The 15,573-nt window shown below is 39.5% G+C and overlaps 1 protein-coding gene across 4 annotated transcripts in view; it reads left to right on the top strand.

Annotated features, from left to right (window-relative positions):
- Positions 1-15,573, top strand: part of TOX (thymocyte selection associated high mobility group box) — a 210,512-nt gene that overhangs the window by 100,341 nt on the left and 94,598 nt on the right. For all 4 annotated transcript variants that reach the window (XM_088540140.1, XM_088540142.1, XM_088540139.1 and 1 more), the window contains exon 2: positions 10,173-10,238. In XM_088540140.1, the coding sequence (XP_088396266.1) occupies positions 10,173-10,238 (66 nt within the window). The remainder of the gene's footprint in view (positions 1-10,172; positions 10,239-15,573) is intronic.

The raw sequence follows: 15,573 nt of genomic DNA, 5'->3' as shown, positions 1-15,573 counted from the left end.
GAAAAAGATAAAACAGTAAAGCTGATGAATAGTTTGAACTGAAAGGGGAAAATGTGTGGAAACACCATTGCTGGAATTGTATACAGGATAGGACTTGACAATAAGCCTTCAAGGCTGCTTTGTGCAAACTATTCTGTTATTATCCAGGGAATGGAAGTGACTCTCCAGGGATCTTCCTTCCAGCTCCTGCGAATGTCTCTTCCTGATATGCGCAACCTCTTGGAAAGGCACTGGGCACAGTGCTGATACTGCCAGATTTTAGTAACTTCTGCTATCTGACTTGCTGTGAGGAATCCACAACAGTAATAGATTCAGAGTTTTCCTGATTCAGATCAGGAAAAATAGCAGCCAGCACTGAGAGGAGTACTGTTTTTCTTTTTTTTTCTTTATTTTTATTTTTTTAATGGGGGAGAGAGAAGGAGATTGAATACTTGTCATCTTTAAAGGATTTTTGTAAGAGGCTGAGGTACAACCATGACTTAATATTTTACTTCTTTTTACCTTCAAAGCTAAGAAAGATGGAAGCATATTTACATGCAGATATGCCTTCCTCTGTGTTAAAATATATCAAATGTATAAATGAAATTCTATGAAAATGACTGTGAAAATGAAAAATGACGGAGTGCCACTTCCCAAATAGAAACAAAAGATGAAAACTACCATGGAGTAACTTAGTCATCAAATCAATTGTAGTCTTGAAGGTCAGATTTTATCTGAGGTGTAGATAGCCAACTTGGAATTTTTTGAGAACTCCTAAGTGTTTCATTACATTGAGAGCACATCTTAATTAAAGTCGTTAGATGAAAAAGGTGATTGCAAAAGAGTAAAACAAAGCACTTTTCTTCTGCTGCTTTTAAGTATTATTTTGAATATTTCTAACTACTTCTGCTCCTTGGATGGCTTGTTTCAAAACAGAATGCTCCAAACTTCTCTGCACTGCAATGTCAGCATATCTCAGTGTGACTTATATGCCCTGCTAGTGAAGAAATAAGTCAAGGCTGCATGTCTTGCCAAGCTTTTGAATCCTTGTTGAAGCTGGTTAAACACAATAACTAGTGTTGTTTCACATTCATTTTCTGAACATGGATGGCGCTTAGTCTTCTCGTTTGATGCAAAAGCGAAAATTAACATGTATGACATCTGCATAAAGTAATCATGTTGAAACTAGGTGAGCTTCTCATGTGCCCAAGTAATTGAGAGTAGAAGTAGAGTTGGCCACATGGCTACCATTGTGACAGCTTTGGTAAACTGTAATTGTTCACCAGCTCTAAAACACTCTTGTCATTTGAGATGTTATTGCTATGTTATTGCTATTATGAGATTTTGTTATAATCCTTTTTGTATCTGAACTGGTTGCACTTAGCAGGACATCAGACTGTCCTGAATACCTTGGTTTACCAGAAATTTAAGGTGATTTGTCCTGTTTAAATTTGGCACATGGTTGTGGACCCATTTTGTGGTTTCTGTAAATTTCTGAGCTCCTGGGCCTTATCTCAACACAGATTTGAATGAGTACTTCATGTTGACCCATTGATCCCATAATCTTACCTGCTTCAGGAGGTTAATTCTAATGCTTAGAATCAGGCATGTGCTTAGGTGACCAAGCACACATCAAGCTGGACTAGAACACATAAGTTCTTACATGATCTTCTTGAACTTTCAACATTAAAATTCTGACTGTGCCATGGTTTTTTTTGCTAACCCTTTTAAGCATGAGGCATAGACGGATGCGGGTGAGATCTTCTAGTCACCTGGCGATTGTTCACTTCAATTTACTTCTCAAGCATCCCTGCACTGCCACAGGATTTTCAGAGTAGTGGTGGTGGTTTGCAGTTTTCCTTGCGATAGATATATATTTATGTATGTGTGTGTGTACATATATATATATATGTATGTATGTATATACTATATATACCCCATTTGCTCTATAAGTTACACAGTGGGTCAAACTCTGTCCATGGGACTTTGCATTCTGCTCCCATTGCAGCCATGCAAGGAAGCAATTTTGTGCTATTTGTGCAAACCTCATTCACTGAGGTCTGCAAAGCCTCTCTACTATGCTGCAACACAGGGGCTCTGCATGGGGATGCACAAAACGTGCTTTTTCTTTTATCATCTGCCTGGTCGCTGTAGATTCTTTTTATTAAGCTTTTCTGTGATTTTTTTTCATGTAATCTCCCACTTAAATGAACACTGACTATAAACGGCTGAATCTAAAAGTAGGAAGGGGCCTTAGTACCCTGTGATTCTCCTGATCCAGTTCCCATTCAAGTGGCAATGCCAAAGCTCACTGGGCCTTCCATGATGTAGGATCAGACTTGATCATGAACACACCCGACCAGGTGTGCTGAAGCTGGAAAATATTACAAGTCAAACAGATTAAACAAATTTTCTCAGCTACTGTGGGCAGAAAAAGGAAGGCCTAGTCTTTGGCTGTTCAAACCTTTCCACCTTACCACCCACTTTTCCCAGTGGGTGGCTACATCTATAATGTAGCGTGGATTGAGTAAAATAATAACAAAAGCATTGACCACTTTGATCTCAGTATGTTTATTTAACGAGTGCTCAGTATGCAAGAGAGAGTTTAGCACAGGAGTCCAGGGTGTTATTTTTTTTAATTTCCTTCAACACTCAAGGTTAAAAGGAGCAGGAGCCCAGCCGAGGGAGTTCAGAGTGTGCCTCGGCATGCTCACTCTGTGCCATTTAAACATGTACAAAGGACACTGACACGGTCCCCGCGCTCCCCTGGGCTGTCTTTGATACTGTGTGCCCTGCATGGACGCTGCCGCTGCTCCCCACCGTGTGACGCGCTCCACTCAGCGCGGTGTGCAGGCCGACCGCAGCGAGGCATGGACGCACGCTGGCTCCGCACGGGAGGCTAAGCGCCTCCCTTCACCTTCCCACCGCTTTCGCATTAACCTCAATTAAGCGCCGCGAGGGGGGAGAAATAAAAACGAGCTAGTGCCATCATTCAGGTTTTAACTACCAGTGTGTATTTAGATAGTCAGCAGGTCGGCCACCTAGTATGTCTTATCCGTGGGAAATGAGACAAAAAAACGGTGTGATCTTAGGAGAATCAAGCAGAGTACTTTCAAAATGGGCTTGCTATGAAAGCCAGACTACAGGGAAGGTCCAGTGCAGTGTTAGTCCATACATGCCCTACATGCATATACGAAGCCCTGTGTATGTTGATGGGAGTCCTGTGAGGCCTACAGGCATCAGAGTATCCGCTGGGGGCAGCAGGCAGAGCCTCACCGCTGTTTCTGGTGCTGCCTGGCACAGTTTTTCTGGGAGGCAGCACCCTCAGTCCGGACACTTGTGGTGCAGCCTCCCACTTGCCTCCTCCGTGGCTCCCACTCTCAACTCCACCGAGGTGCCAGGAACACAGAGCACCTCCTCTTGCTTTAGTTCTCTAGCATTTGGCCTAAGCTGGGCCTCTGAGTCACCCATTTGGACTCTCGAGGAAGGCAGACACTTGTGGCAGCTCACGTGTTAGCTACAAAGTAGCCCGGTGCCTGTCCCCTGTGCAGCAGTGGGAGGAGCCCAGGTAGCACATGCCCGACTCCAAAAAATCATGCGACATGTTCCTTTTTTAGGCTTTTTGAATGATGTACAAGCAAATGAAGACAGGTTTCATAAAGGTTTTTCCTCATACTTTATACTTGAGAACCAGTTACAGAATTAAAATGAGTAATGGTTATAGTCCTGGGAGACACCAGCTCCTTTCTAATGCTTGACATGTCTCCCTTGCTGTGATCTGGAGAGCCCTGAGTGTTGCACGTGGGACAGGGCTGCTCCAAGCCCTTCTAATGTGTAGCAGTCCCTTTTCTCGATCCATGGAGGGGAATCCCAGTTTTTGGAAAGCCCTTCCCTTACTTTTTGCCACGTGCTCCATTCAGGCATTTCTACCCAACCTCACCAGCTTCCAGTACTTCCCTCTTTTGCAAAACAGTCCTGGAAGGAGGAGGGAGGGTGGAAGAACAGGCACGATCGAACTCGATAAGACTGAATTGTTTTTTGACAATTTTCCTGTGATCGTCCTCCGGCAAGGTGTCAAGCCCTTTCGTGGGAAGGATGCCTGCCTCGAATGCATTACAAGAACCTGTCGTGGGCAAATTTAAGCCTGCACTCAGCACAGAATACAAAATGGAGTTCAGGAGACAAAATGGAGCTGCAATTGAATACAGACAGACCACTCTGCCACTTTGCCCCATCTGCCGTGGAAATCCTTTTTTTTTTTTTTTCCAGTTAAAAACTGTATTCAAGAGAGGTTTTTTCCATTGTGTAATACTGTTTACAGAACATCTCTGTTTTTATCTTTAACAGTTGCTATAACAAGATCAACTGTTTCTTTAGCCTGGCCATTTGATGATTTATGTCATATCCCATCATTATTTTAGTCTCATTTCAGCAGCTCTCAGTAAAATAAAACATCAGTCTGTTTGTCATCAAGTAACCTGAAACAATGTCCACTCCTGGCATTTGGTTTAATATAAACAAAATTACCTAGTTTTAATGCTTTTTAGGATTAGTGGCTTTTAGATAATGTAAGTTACAAATAATATCTATAAGCTGCAAGCACTAAGATGATGTATAAATCGCTAGAAATAAGTAATCTTTTTATACAACATTATTCCGTTTTCTTAAAATAAAGCAATGAAATGTGCCAGAGCTGTGTCAAAGCAAGGTAAACCAGTTAAAAGGTGCAGCTGAAGTTTAGATTTAAATCTAACTTCAAGTTCCAATCTAAGGTTGGAGAAATTTGTATTTGGATTATGTGATTAACAGCACGGGGTTTGAAAGTCTGCAACATACTTTGAAGAAATTGAGATGATGGGTCTGAGTGCTTTTACTCAACAGCTGTACCTACTAAATGCAGCACTCAACAATTTGATGCTCTCCCCCCTTGCTTTTTCTCCTTTAATCCCTCTCCATTTCAGGACATCTCTGCTGAGATACAGTTGTTCACAAAACGGTGTTCCAAGTTGCACCCTGCCCCTGCCCCAAACCTGTTTTGGATTCAAAAATCATTGCTGTAGTGTACATGATACTACTCTGCCTGCACAGCTCTTGGCAAAGATGTAGATCATATTTTGCTGCTTTTCATCAAGGACTAAGAACAGTTGAGGTCAGCGTCAGCTCAAGGATCCTTGTGCTTGGTTCTTTTTTTTTCTGCTTAGCAAATATAACTACACCTGCAAAATTTGGGGCCCATGTATACAAAGAGAGAACAAACATGCAGTCCCCTCAGAAGATGAAAACTGTGGATCAAAATTTAAAAAAAAAAGAAAAAAAAAGTGGAAAGAAAAAGCCCTCTTGCTTCTCTCAGTAATAGCGAAGTATGGGATAGCAAGGAATCTGAGCCAGAGATAAGCAGACGGATGAAAATTCATTCTCACTGTAATCCAGATAGTACAGGTGACCCTAGCAATGAAGACAGAGTGGCTTGTCGCAGAGAAAGGTAGCTCGTGGTGGGGGCATGATACATAGCTGAATCTATGCATCTTTATGGCAATTGCCATCTGAACTAGCTACATAGCTAACACAGCAATGCCTGTACATTTACAATCACATTATACATACATAAAACAGTATACATGCAGCTATCATTTCCAGTTATCCCTTTTAGCTTTCAACCTTTTCCATTTTTTTTCCTGCCCTGTTGCATCTTTCTTTTTGTCTCCCAAAACCTCTTATGTATAGGCTATAATGAAGCTTCCTTGAGCTGGTGTCACCACAGAAAATATTGCTCTGTATTGTGTCTGTGCAGTCCTATTATAAGGTCTTTGTGACACAGTCCATGTAGGTTTTTTCTCATCGTAAAACTGACATTTTCATATATCCATATATATAATATATATATATATATAAAATACGAAGGATGGATAAGAAATATATAGTGCTTGTAAGCTTTGCTTCTTCATAATTATCATTATAAATGCTGGCAGGGTTGGCTGCAGTCTAAGTAAGAAAGTGAAAACAGGCTTCCTAGGCATAAGTACATCATATTACTCAGATGTCATGCTGCACTACTGGGTGACAAAAACAAACTTTAGATCTTTTAGGAGACTCATGCTGATTAAACAGCTGTACCAGCCTGGGTATTTGCAGAACTCTGTTGCAGCTCCCGGATCAATAAGAGTCAGGCAATGTGTTTATGTAACCATCATATTCCTAACTTATATAAGTAATTATAATTTCTATTTTATAACAAAACTTAGATAGTTTGTGCGTGTGGTTTGCTGAAAGATATAACCTGTCTGAAAAAGGGTTACCCCACAACGGAAACTCTAACCAGCCATGCCATGATGTTGCCTATATGTTTTATTTATAATAGTCATTTAAATAATGTAATGCAGCTCTGAATATATATTAAAAACAGCTCCCTGTTACATATCTTTTCATATTAGAATGCAGTCATATTCTTAGTTTCCTCTAACCCAAACTTCTCATGCAGTTACACTTTAATACGAAAAGAAATGTTGTCAAGAGTAGTTATTATCACACATCAGAATATTGTATTAGCATTCACTTTTAATAGATTAAAATGAAAGATTTTGAAATCTGCCCTTAATGATACTGAAGGATTTTGGAGACACATTGAGAAAGCCTTAGATGAAATGTCATATGATATATATGCATCATATATAGATCCTCAAAAGCCAGTTCAGTTAACTGCCTTCCTTTGTGTTTCATCTGTTGTGTTTGGATGAATCACCCACAGCTTGCGTGATGCTTGTGCATCTTCACAGTTTGTTTGCTTGCAGTCAAGCACAGTAATTGTCAGGGAAGTTCAGAAACTGTAAGGTTCTTGCAGATCTAGGATGGTAAGTAATATGAGATAATTTTGGAGGAATAGAGTCTAACCTGGAAGAAAAATCTTATGGTTGGAAGGGTCTTGGGGGTCATATCTGCTGTCTGTTGACACACTGTCTAACCTTGGATAAATTGCTTGGACAGGTAGCTGACTGTGTAAGTCAGCTTACTCATCAAGCTACATTCAAGTTGGCTATTCTGGAGGAGAGCTGTTGAGAGATGCTATACTGCAGAGCATGCATGTTACAAAGTAGTGTATAAAAAGGTGAAATGATTCAACACTAGAGAGAACATTGATTGCTTGGGCTTAGGGGTTTGTTTTGCAGGCTGCTGCTACACATAGGAAAAAGGAGGTCATAAAAGCTCCTTGTGTGAGGACTTTTGAGATGGTCAAATTGTTGGCATTTTCTCTGTTTATTGTGTCAGTGATGTGAGATAGTTGCTTTTGGTGGGACATGGCTACAACGCACTGTGTCAGTGTTTCTGGACTGCTTTTTTATTACTGAAGATTTGCGTACTCTTTTGGGAGGGTGTTAACATACTCTTTTCAGCATTCAGGTTTGCAGTTGTTTCCCGTCTCTTATGTCCTGGGGACACCTGTATACCAACCTGCAGTAAACTGGGGGCAGATAATTTGTAAATGTAGTATAAATAGCAACATAACACTATTTACATTGGCAATATGGTGCAGTCTGCATCCTGCGCATAGAAGGACTAAAAAAAATGCACAGACCATCCAATCATATTGAACTATACAATAGATTGCACCTATTTCTAGCAAGCAGAGAGTGAAAATACTGCAGTGACTGAAGTCCATGTCTGAATATTGAAGAAATCAACTAATAAATCAAAAGTTACTGGTTATTTGTAGATGTTAAAAGTTCACTGAGATTTACAATAAATTTTTTGAGCATTGACCTTAACAAACAGATTCATCTAAAATTTTGTGGAAGGTCATTTCTTCTTTAAGACCAGGAAGACCAGGATGTTTGACTTCAGATGTAGCTTTTGTTTTTACGTTTCAGTGATGTATGCTTTACCTTAAGCCCTCAGATGACAGTACAACAGGATAATTTCAAAACTAAGTGGAGAGCCACAAGGAAAACACCAGAAAGGCTGAGATCCAAAATCATATCAATGTCTGAGGCACTATTAGGAGCAAGGAACTGATTAGGCAGAAAGATGATCCAAGAAGACTTCCAAGATCCTTGGAAATATGACCTTAAAGAAATGGTTTTCTGAATACAGATTTGGTGATTGAGACAATTGTAAGCTTGGGAACAAGGACAGATAACCGAACATCCAAAAGAGAGAATTATCATAGTTATTATCATTAAGATTCTTCTTTCAAGCCACAGGGTAAGGGTTATAGGAAGGCAAAAAGTTATGCAGACTTTGTAACGTAATGCAGCAAATATATGAGTTCAAGAGGGAAATTCAGAATGGTTGGCATCTTTCTATCAGACATCTTTCCTGGGTGTAAGTACCAAGCAGAGCGATCAAGACACTTTTCAGCCTTCTCTGTAACAAGCTGAATAAGTTAAACTGCTGTAGGCCTTACGCTGGGTGTAACATTGATTTCCAAACGTAGGGTATGAGATCTCTCTTCAGAAGTTTGTCTGCCCATTTAAGTAGCCTTGACCCTCTTTCCGGTTTGCGAGTGATCCTGAGAAATTTTCTCCAAACTCTACTTTGAATGGTAATGTCAGAATGCTTCCATGTCAGAATATGGCAATAGCAGTTTTAAACAGGGGGCAGTAAATAAATAGAAGGATCATCATTCCCTCTTTTTAAGCACTAAACCAAATAGATCTATTCTATCCAACTTTGGGAAAATTACACGTGCTTTGGCAGGTCTGTGCCTGTGGCATAATCCTATCTTTCCCATGAAAGCAGGAATTCTGACAGATAGGCTGTGACTATCTATTAAATAACTCTGGCTATGAAAGGCAGACCATCAACTGGTACGCCAGGAGTTGGCATGTGTTCATTTTTACAGCTACTATTACAAGGCTCGTAGGCCCTGGCAGAGGGAGAGGTAGAACAGCTGGAGGCCAAAACCTTTTCAGCTGCCTCAGCAAAAATTAGGGGAGCTGCCTGCCAAAGCCACAGTTTGACTTTGTCCACCTTAATCTAGCTGAATATACTGCACCTTGTAGGTAGGATGTTCAGAAAAACTCATCCCAGGCCTAGAAACATTTGTGGGACTTTCACTGCCACCATCTGTAGAAACAGGGCAGGCTCATCAATGGGAGTTTTTAAAAAGCCCGCCACATGATCAGAAATGGCTCATTTCCCAAATATGTCACTTTAAGCATTCACAGAAGGGGTCAGGTGAAAGTTATTTCGAACAGACTTCCTAGCAGCTGGAAATTGTTGGTTGATGCGTAGAGAGTGGGGATTCCTGCTGCTGTTCCATTCTATTGGAAAGGCTTGAAACGATTTTCTCTACCTCCTGAATAGGTACCAGGACTGCATGTTCCTCTGTTGGCACTGCCATTTGAGCGGTCATGGCGCAAGTTCTGTAAGCATGTTTTGCAGATTACATAAGATAGCAGTAGTTGTGTAGCTTTTTTATGTGTGTTGATACATGATGAAACTTCAATTCTGATAATTTTTCTCCCTGTAGACCTTCGATTTTTAATCAACTCCCTTCTATTGCATTTCTGTTATTTCTGACGTTTGTGAGGGGAGGAAAGAGTATACTTTGTATACAGGATTGGTATTTATAATTTACAGAAGGGTGTTTTTGCAGTTTCAATTACGAGTGTTTATTTTATTCACACATGAAGCAAACTCTCTTCTTAGCGGAATATGGTCAGGACGTATACTCTTTCATACGTTCAGATGCCTGAAAGCTGCCTGGAAATGTATTTCCTAGTTTCTGATACAGGAGCATTTCAACAGGAGGCAGTTTAATTTGTTTTGAAATTTCAACTCTTCTGCTCAAAAGCTAAAGTTGGAATCCATTAAGATGCATTTTAGTGCTCTTCCCATTCTCATCTCCCTTTCCTCAGCGACTATGCAATTCACTTAGTACTTCATTACAACCAACAGCAATATGTATACATGGTGCACAAAATGAGCCATTTTGTTTTAAAACAGATTGCAGATGAAAGGAAACCATTCATTTCTTGCTTGCTAGCTGTAATTACTAGAGCGCTAATTACTCCAAATCACTGACATCCAGGGTCAATAAGGATGACAACAGGAACATCAAAGACAAGATGCACACGCGCAATTACAAGTCTCTAAAACCAGGCTGTAATATTATTTTATAGCAACTGTTTCTTTTTTTCAGTCAGTGCAGAAAAATATTCAAGTTTGCTGAATGTTTACTATTATTTTGTTTGCAGTTTGACGGTGAGAACATGTATATGAGTATGACAGAGCCGAGCCAGGACTATGTGCCAGCCAGCCAGGTGGGTTAATTAATCTTCTCTGCCTTGTTTCAAATTGTAATTAAACAAATTCAAAGAGTTGCATTGCAAATGAGTGGCACTATCAGTAACTGCTGCAATCAAGAATAATCATAATTTATAAACAAAGCATTTAAGCCTTGTTTCCAGTTAATGAGATAGAGCTGATAAAACACCAGAGTTGGCGTTTGTTAAAAGATACTACCATGTTTCCTCTCCAGAATGCAAGCAGCTGTTTTGCCAGCATGATCTTTCCTAAACAGTTGTTTTACCTTCAGGAAATAAAGTCTTTACAGGTGCAGGTTATTTGTTTATCTGACTGCAGACAAGTTAATCATTATAAGCTACACATGTCACAAGCAGCTTTAATTATCACTCTTAGGCCAGTTGTAGTTGAAGGGTTGCATTTTTAATGCTAATCGTATGGCTGAGGAGCCCTGCCAATGTTACACCATTAGCAGCAGCAGGGTTATGGTGATGACTCAGTCTTTGGTAGCTTGCAGCCCAAAAGGCTTAATGTGGTGTGGTTTCTTTCTTGGTATTCTCCAGTCCTTCCCCTTCTCGGGGAGACTTATTTACTAAATTGTAACATTAGATGTATACTCAAAAATCTTTCCTCTTTCTATCTGATCCCTAAATTACTGTAGATTTCTAAGGCTGACAGTTTTTTATGACTTAAAAAGCATACGCATTTTTAAAAAAATGTTAGTCCATGTTAGTAAGTGATGGTAGTGCAGGTCAATTAGATTATCTTGTGTCATGGAAATTGCCATAAATGATCAGATTTGTGGTGTAGGTAGTGTAATATCTCAGCCCCAGCAGTGGCCAGTCTGACATACCTCTTCCTGACAGGACCAATGGGATTATGTGAAGATCTCTCATTAGGTGGGAAATGAGTTTGCATGCATGCATGGTAATTGTATGCAGATGAGCTGGATGTAATTTAAGAATCAACAGCTTTGGAAACTGATAATACATCCAAAGCTAAATGTCTTCATAAAGTCAGATTTTTAGATAGTCATGATTATCCACCTAATTATAATGTATAGTGTATAACAGGTTTGTTTAGGGCAGGGAAGAAGGAATTTATCCTTTAAGGACTGTTTATGTAAGATGACGGATATCGTTCTATCAGGAAGGCCATCTTTTCAATAATATTCCACTATGTTGTGTCCTAGTCTTCTGATGAAGTTATTCTGAAATACCTTTAGAGACCAACTGTACTTTGCATTTAGGATTTGCATGTGATTTAACTTATTCAGCTAAGAACCCTCCAGTTCCAGAGGTAGTTTAGAATAGAACTGTTTGATTAAAAAATGAAAAATTATATTATTAATTTCTCTCTAACCATTAATCCAAAAACTGTACTGACAAGTTTTAGTATTACTATTAGATTAAAGCAGCCTAGTATCATCTCATTTATGCCTTAAGGGTTTTGAAGAGCAAGGGCTAATTGAATTTGTTTGAAACAGTAGAAATACAAACTCTGTGAATGATTGCTCCTATAAGGCAGCTGCTACCTTTCAGAGAATCATTATGTCTGTCTTAAATAGTTTTGAATAAAGAATTGCAAATCCACATTATACATCAGAATTATTTTTCCTTCTGTTGATATTTTTGTACTGTGTATGCATGTAGTTTAAATAATTTAAATGGCATATTGAAAAATTAAGAGTATAAGTTTTAATCTTTTATGTGGTTTCTATATGTGCTAACAAGACCCAGATCCTGGGAGATATTTACGTATCTAGCACTCACTGATTTCAATGCATGTAAGGTGCTTAAAGTACCTTTAACAGATCTGGGCCTAGATATTTTAAGCGCAAATGATTTTGTCTTCAAGGAAAACATCTATCAAATGTGACATTTCTAAATTCAAAGATGATAGAAAACTCTAAACCGTTACTAAGAGCTGGAACCGGCAAAGAACCTTCCCATTTAAAAGCTGGTTGGGGCGAAGTCTAGCTCTTCACTCCCTGCTCCTGGGTGGAATTCAAAACCCAGATGTGGGTGTCAAAACTCTCTCTCTAGTGCTGGGAAATACTTATGGTGAAAGCTAGTTTAACAGACAGCCACAGTATTTTGGGTCATTAGCAAACACAGAAAAGGGTTGGTTGAATGGAGGCAGAGAACTTTACTGGGTGCTTAGGAAGTGGAGCCATGTGGGTCTCGTAGCTTTGAGTGCCAATTTGAGAGAAGCTGCACCCTCCTTGCCATCATTGTCACCATCTCTCTTGGTGCTGGAAAAGCCTTAAAGCATTTCAGTGGTTTGTTAAGTGAATACGCATGAAAGCCTATAAGTCCTTAAAAAGGAAGACCAAAAAATATACCCAAACTGTACCACTACCTTAGTGTGGACCTACCAGTCAAAGGAATGAAAGAAATACAGGAGAGAGGGTGTGCTGCAAATCCTGCCTCTCTCTTGGTTAGATAACTGGCACTGGGTCTGCAAGACAAGTCTTTCAAGGTGTTCCTGATGTAAATGGCTGCAGTTCCTTCAAAGTGAGCAGGTCTCCACTGACAGGGCTGATTAGTTCTTTACTGGCTGTAATGAAGCCAGTGTTCCTATCTCAGATATAAACAGTGGTCACCAAAAATTGATGAACTGACTACTGTCTGGGCACTGCTGCTTCTGCTTCTTGAAGCTGGATTGTTGTACAAGAAGAATGCAAGAGTCACCACCCTAGAGGAAGAGTGTGTAAGACTATGTACGTTACTGGGGAAGGAGAAGAAGAGAAAAAGAGGCCATATATTCTGGATCCTGGGCCAAGTAGTCCTCTACTTGTTCATTTTCCACTCACTCCTGCTGAGCGTAAAACAAGTAATTCTGAAAGAAAAAAAGAGAGAGAAAATGTTTTCTCCAAGGAAAAGTTAGAGTGAAGATGCTGACTTGGTCAGATCTGAGCATCATTTTTAGATTTCAGGGTCTGACCCAAGTTAGCTGGAAGGCTGATGGGTAGGCTGGGCCATAGTAGGGAACATCAGAGTTTCCAGGAAGGGGGTTTCAGGATTATATGGCTATAGAGCATAATTTGGGGGGCTAATGCCTGCTGATGTGTTGCTTCCTCTGGATCTGGCCCTGAAAAGTTAGCATTGCTTGTTTAGCCTTCTCTCTAACTTTTCCTTAGAGTCCAGCATTTCAAGAAATTTAAGGGCTATGAAATATCGTGTGGTGCAGAAAAAAATTGAGATACCAAAAATACTTCAGTTGATCTCAAAGCTGAACTTCCCATTTCAGTTCCTTGTGTTTACTGAGAAATGTTCAGAAAAACATCACCTTATATTATTCTAAGGGTTTTAATCAACTTATCCCCTTTAGGCTAACATAAATAAAGGTTCAGGCATTGAACATGAAAAATATAGTTTTGTTCCTTTTTCTGTATAACATCAAACATCTGCATAGCTTGGTAATCCAAGACAAGTTGCCTCACAGCATCCCTCAACAATTATCATTTCTGTTCAATTTTCAAATCAGTACATGCTTTGGGACTTATAGACTAAGTTGCTAAGTAGCAACATATGGCTCAGTACTGTTCCTGTGATGTTGCTGCAAGCAAATAGCATAATTCTATACTTGAAATGATTTTTTGCAGAAAGCTAGTACTGGAATTGAGCCAGAAGTGTAAGTATACAGTAAAAATTAATGATATTCTTTTAGACTGTCCCAAAAGGCTGTTTGGCAATGTTGTCTCTATGTACATTTTATATATATGTGTAAGTACTGTATTTTTGGTTAAGATATATGTAATGCAGTACTCTGCACTGCAGGAACCTCCTAAATGAGTTATGCCAGCCATATTAACAAACATACATAGTAAAACTATGTGACATTTTCACTACTAATTGCATTTCAATCTGAAAATATTTATCATTTTAAAATGAAACTATGCCAAGTGCTCTGCATTTCAAATTCTTACAAATATATTGTTTTCTTCCCACACCTATAATTGGAATCTTGGAGATGAATTGTTCTTCATGTAATTCCTTCTCCTGTAATTTGTGGGCCACGTACAGCACAGTATAAAATTAAATTGTTTATTTTACATTTCTTCCTAGTCACAGTACATAATGTAATTCAGGACTCTGTTACACACAACCTTGGCACTTTTTTTAGCCTTTCTCAGGCCTGGTAAATATCAAAGGTGACGAATTCAGCTCCCAGACCCTCTATGTGCCCCAAAGGGAAGGGAGGAGAGCTGGGCTGGAACTGGTGGTTTGGGTGAGCACCTACATGGCCTCAGTGGGTAAAAACAGTTACTTGGGATGGAGAGAGAAATACTAGTTGCACAGAGAGGATATTTTTCTCTCTCTTCCAGAGGATGTTTTTCTCCCTTCCAGAGGTATGTCAGTGACAACTGTGGAATATATATATCCATCCCCCTTTAACACAGTGCTGACCATGGGTATTGAGACTGTTTGGTGCTGTTCAGCTCCAGAATAAAATGGGCCAGGATGACATACTCATTCACATAGATTTTTTCACATTATTGGTCCTCTTGCCTATTGTAGCCATGTTCCCATGACTATAGATTTTTCCTTAACCTATTTCATGTTTATACCCTAATAAATGCTATATATCAGATGCCCTCCCTTGCTATGTATTGGTCATTTCTGGAGAGTAGACTAGAATTTTGGAGTACTGCATTGCATTCACACTGCAAGATATGACTCTTCTTGCAAATGGCCCATATTCCACATACTTGTTCCTGGACCATGACCTTTAATTACACAAATAGCCTGTCAACAGAAGGGAGATCACTTCTCCTTCTTCCATTTCTCCAAAGTAGCCTCCCTCCCCTCCACTTCTCCCTCTTTTGCCCCCCAAAAAGTTTACATGTCGTCAGGCAGAAGAAAACACAAGCCAGATTTTCATATCCCGAACAAGCAGAGATAGAATGAGTTACAGTAGTCTGTCCCATCTGTGCCGAGAGCTCTTGAATTTTTCTAAGGAGTTTCAGTAATCCTAAAAAAAAAAAAAAAAAAAAAGAAAGTAAGTGTGCTTCTCTTTAGGATTTACTTCAACTTTCTAAATGGCAAAACTGTACAGCTAGGGCTTTGTCAGCAAGGAACTTTATATATTTTGATTATAGTATTGGTGTTGGCAAAGCCCATATCTCACAATCTTTTGAAATATTTGTGCTTCTACACATCCTGAATGAGCTAGTGATAATGTTACACTGCCTTTCCGTTTGTGTAGAGCTTAATACGTTATGGGGATCGGACTCAGAGACTGGAAAGAAAAGAGTCCCTAATAACAGTACCTCAACAGTTGCATTTGGAAGGCATGTATATACTTTATATGTGCAATATATGTTATATAAACATATATACTACATGT

This window comes from Tinamus guttatus, unplaced genomic scaffold, assembly GCF_059628265.1.
Source record: "Tinamus guttatus ecotype Peru unplaced genomic scaffold, ASM5962826v1 Tinamus_guttatus_pri_ptg000056l, whole genome shotgun sequence".
Classification (NCBI taxonomy): Eukaryota; Metazoa; Chordata; class Aves; order Tinamiformes; family Tinamidae; genus Tinamus; species Tinamus guttatus.
Note: the sequence above shows the minus strand (reverse complement) of the source record. Positions and strands in the feature narration are given on the sequence as shown.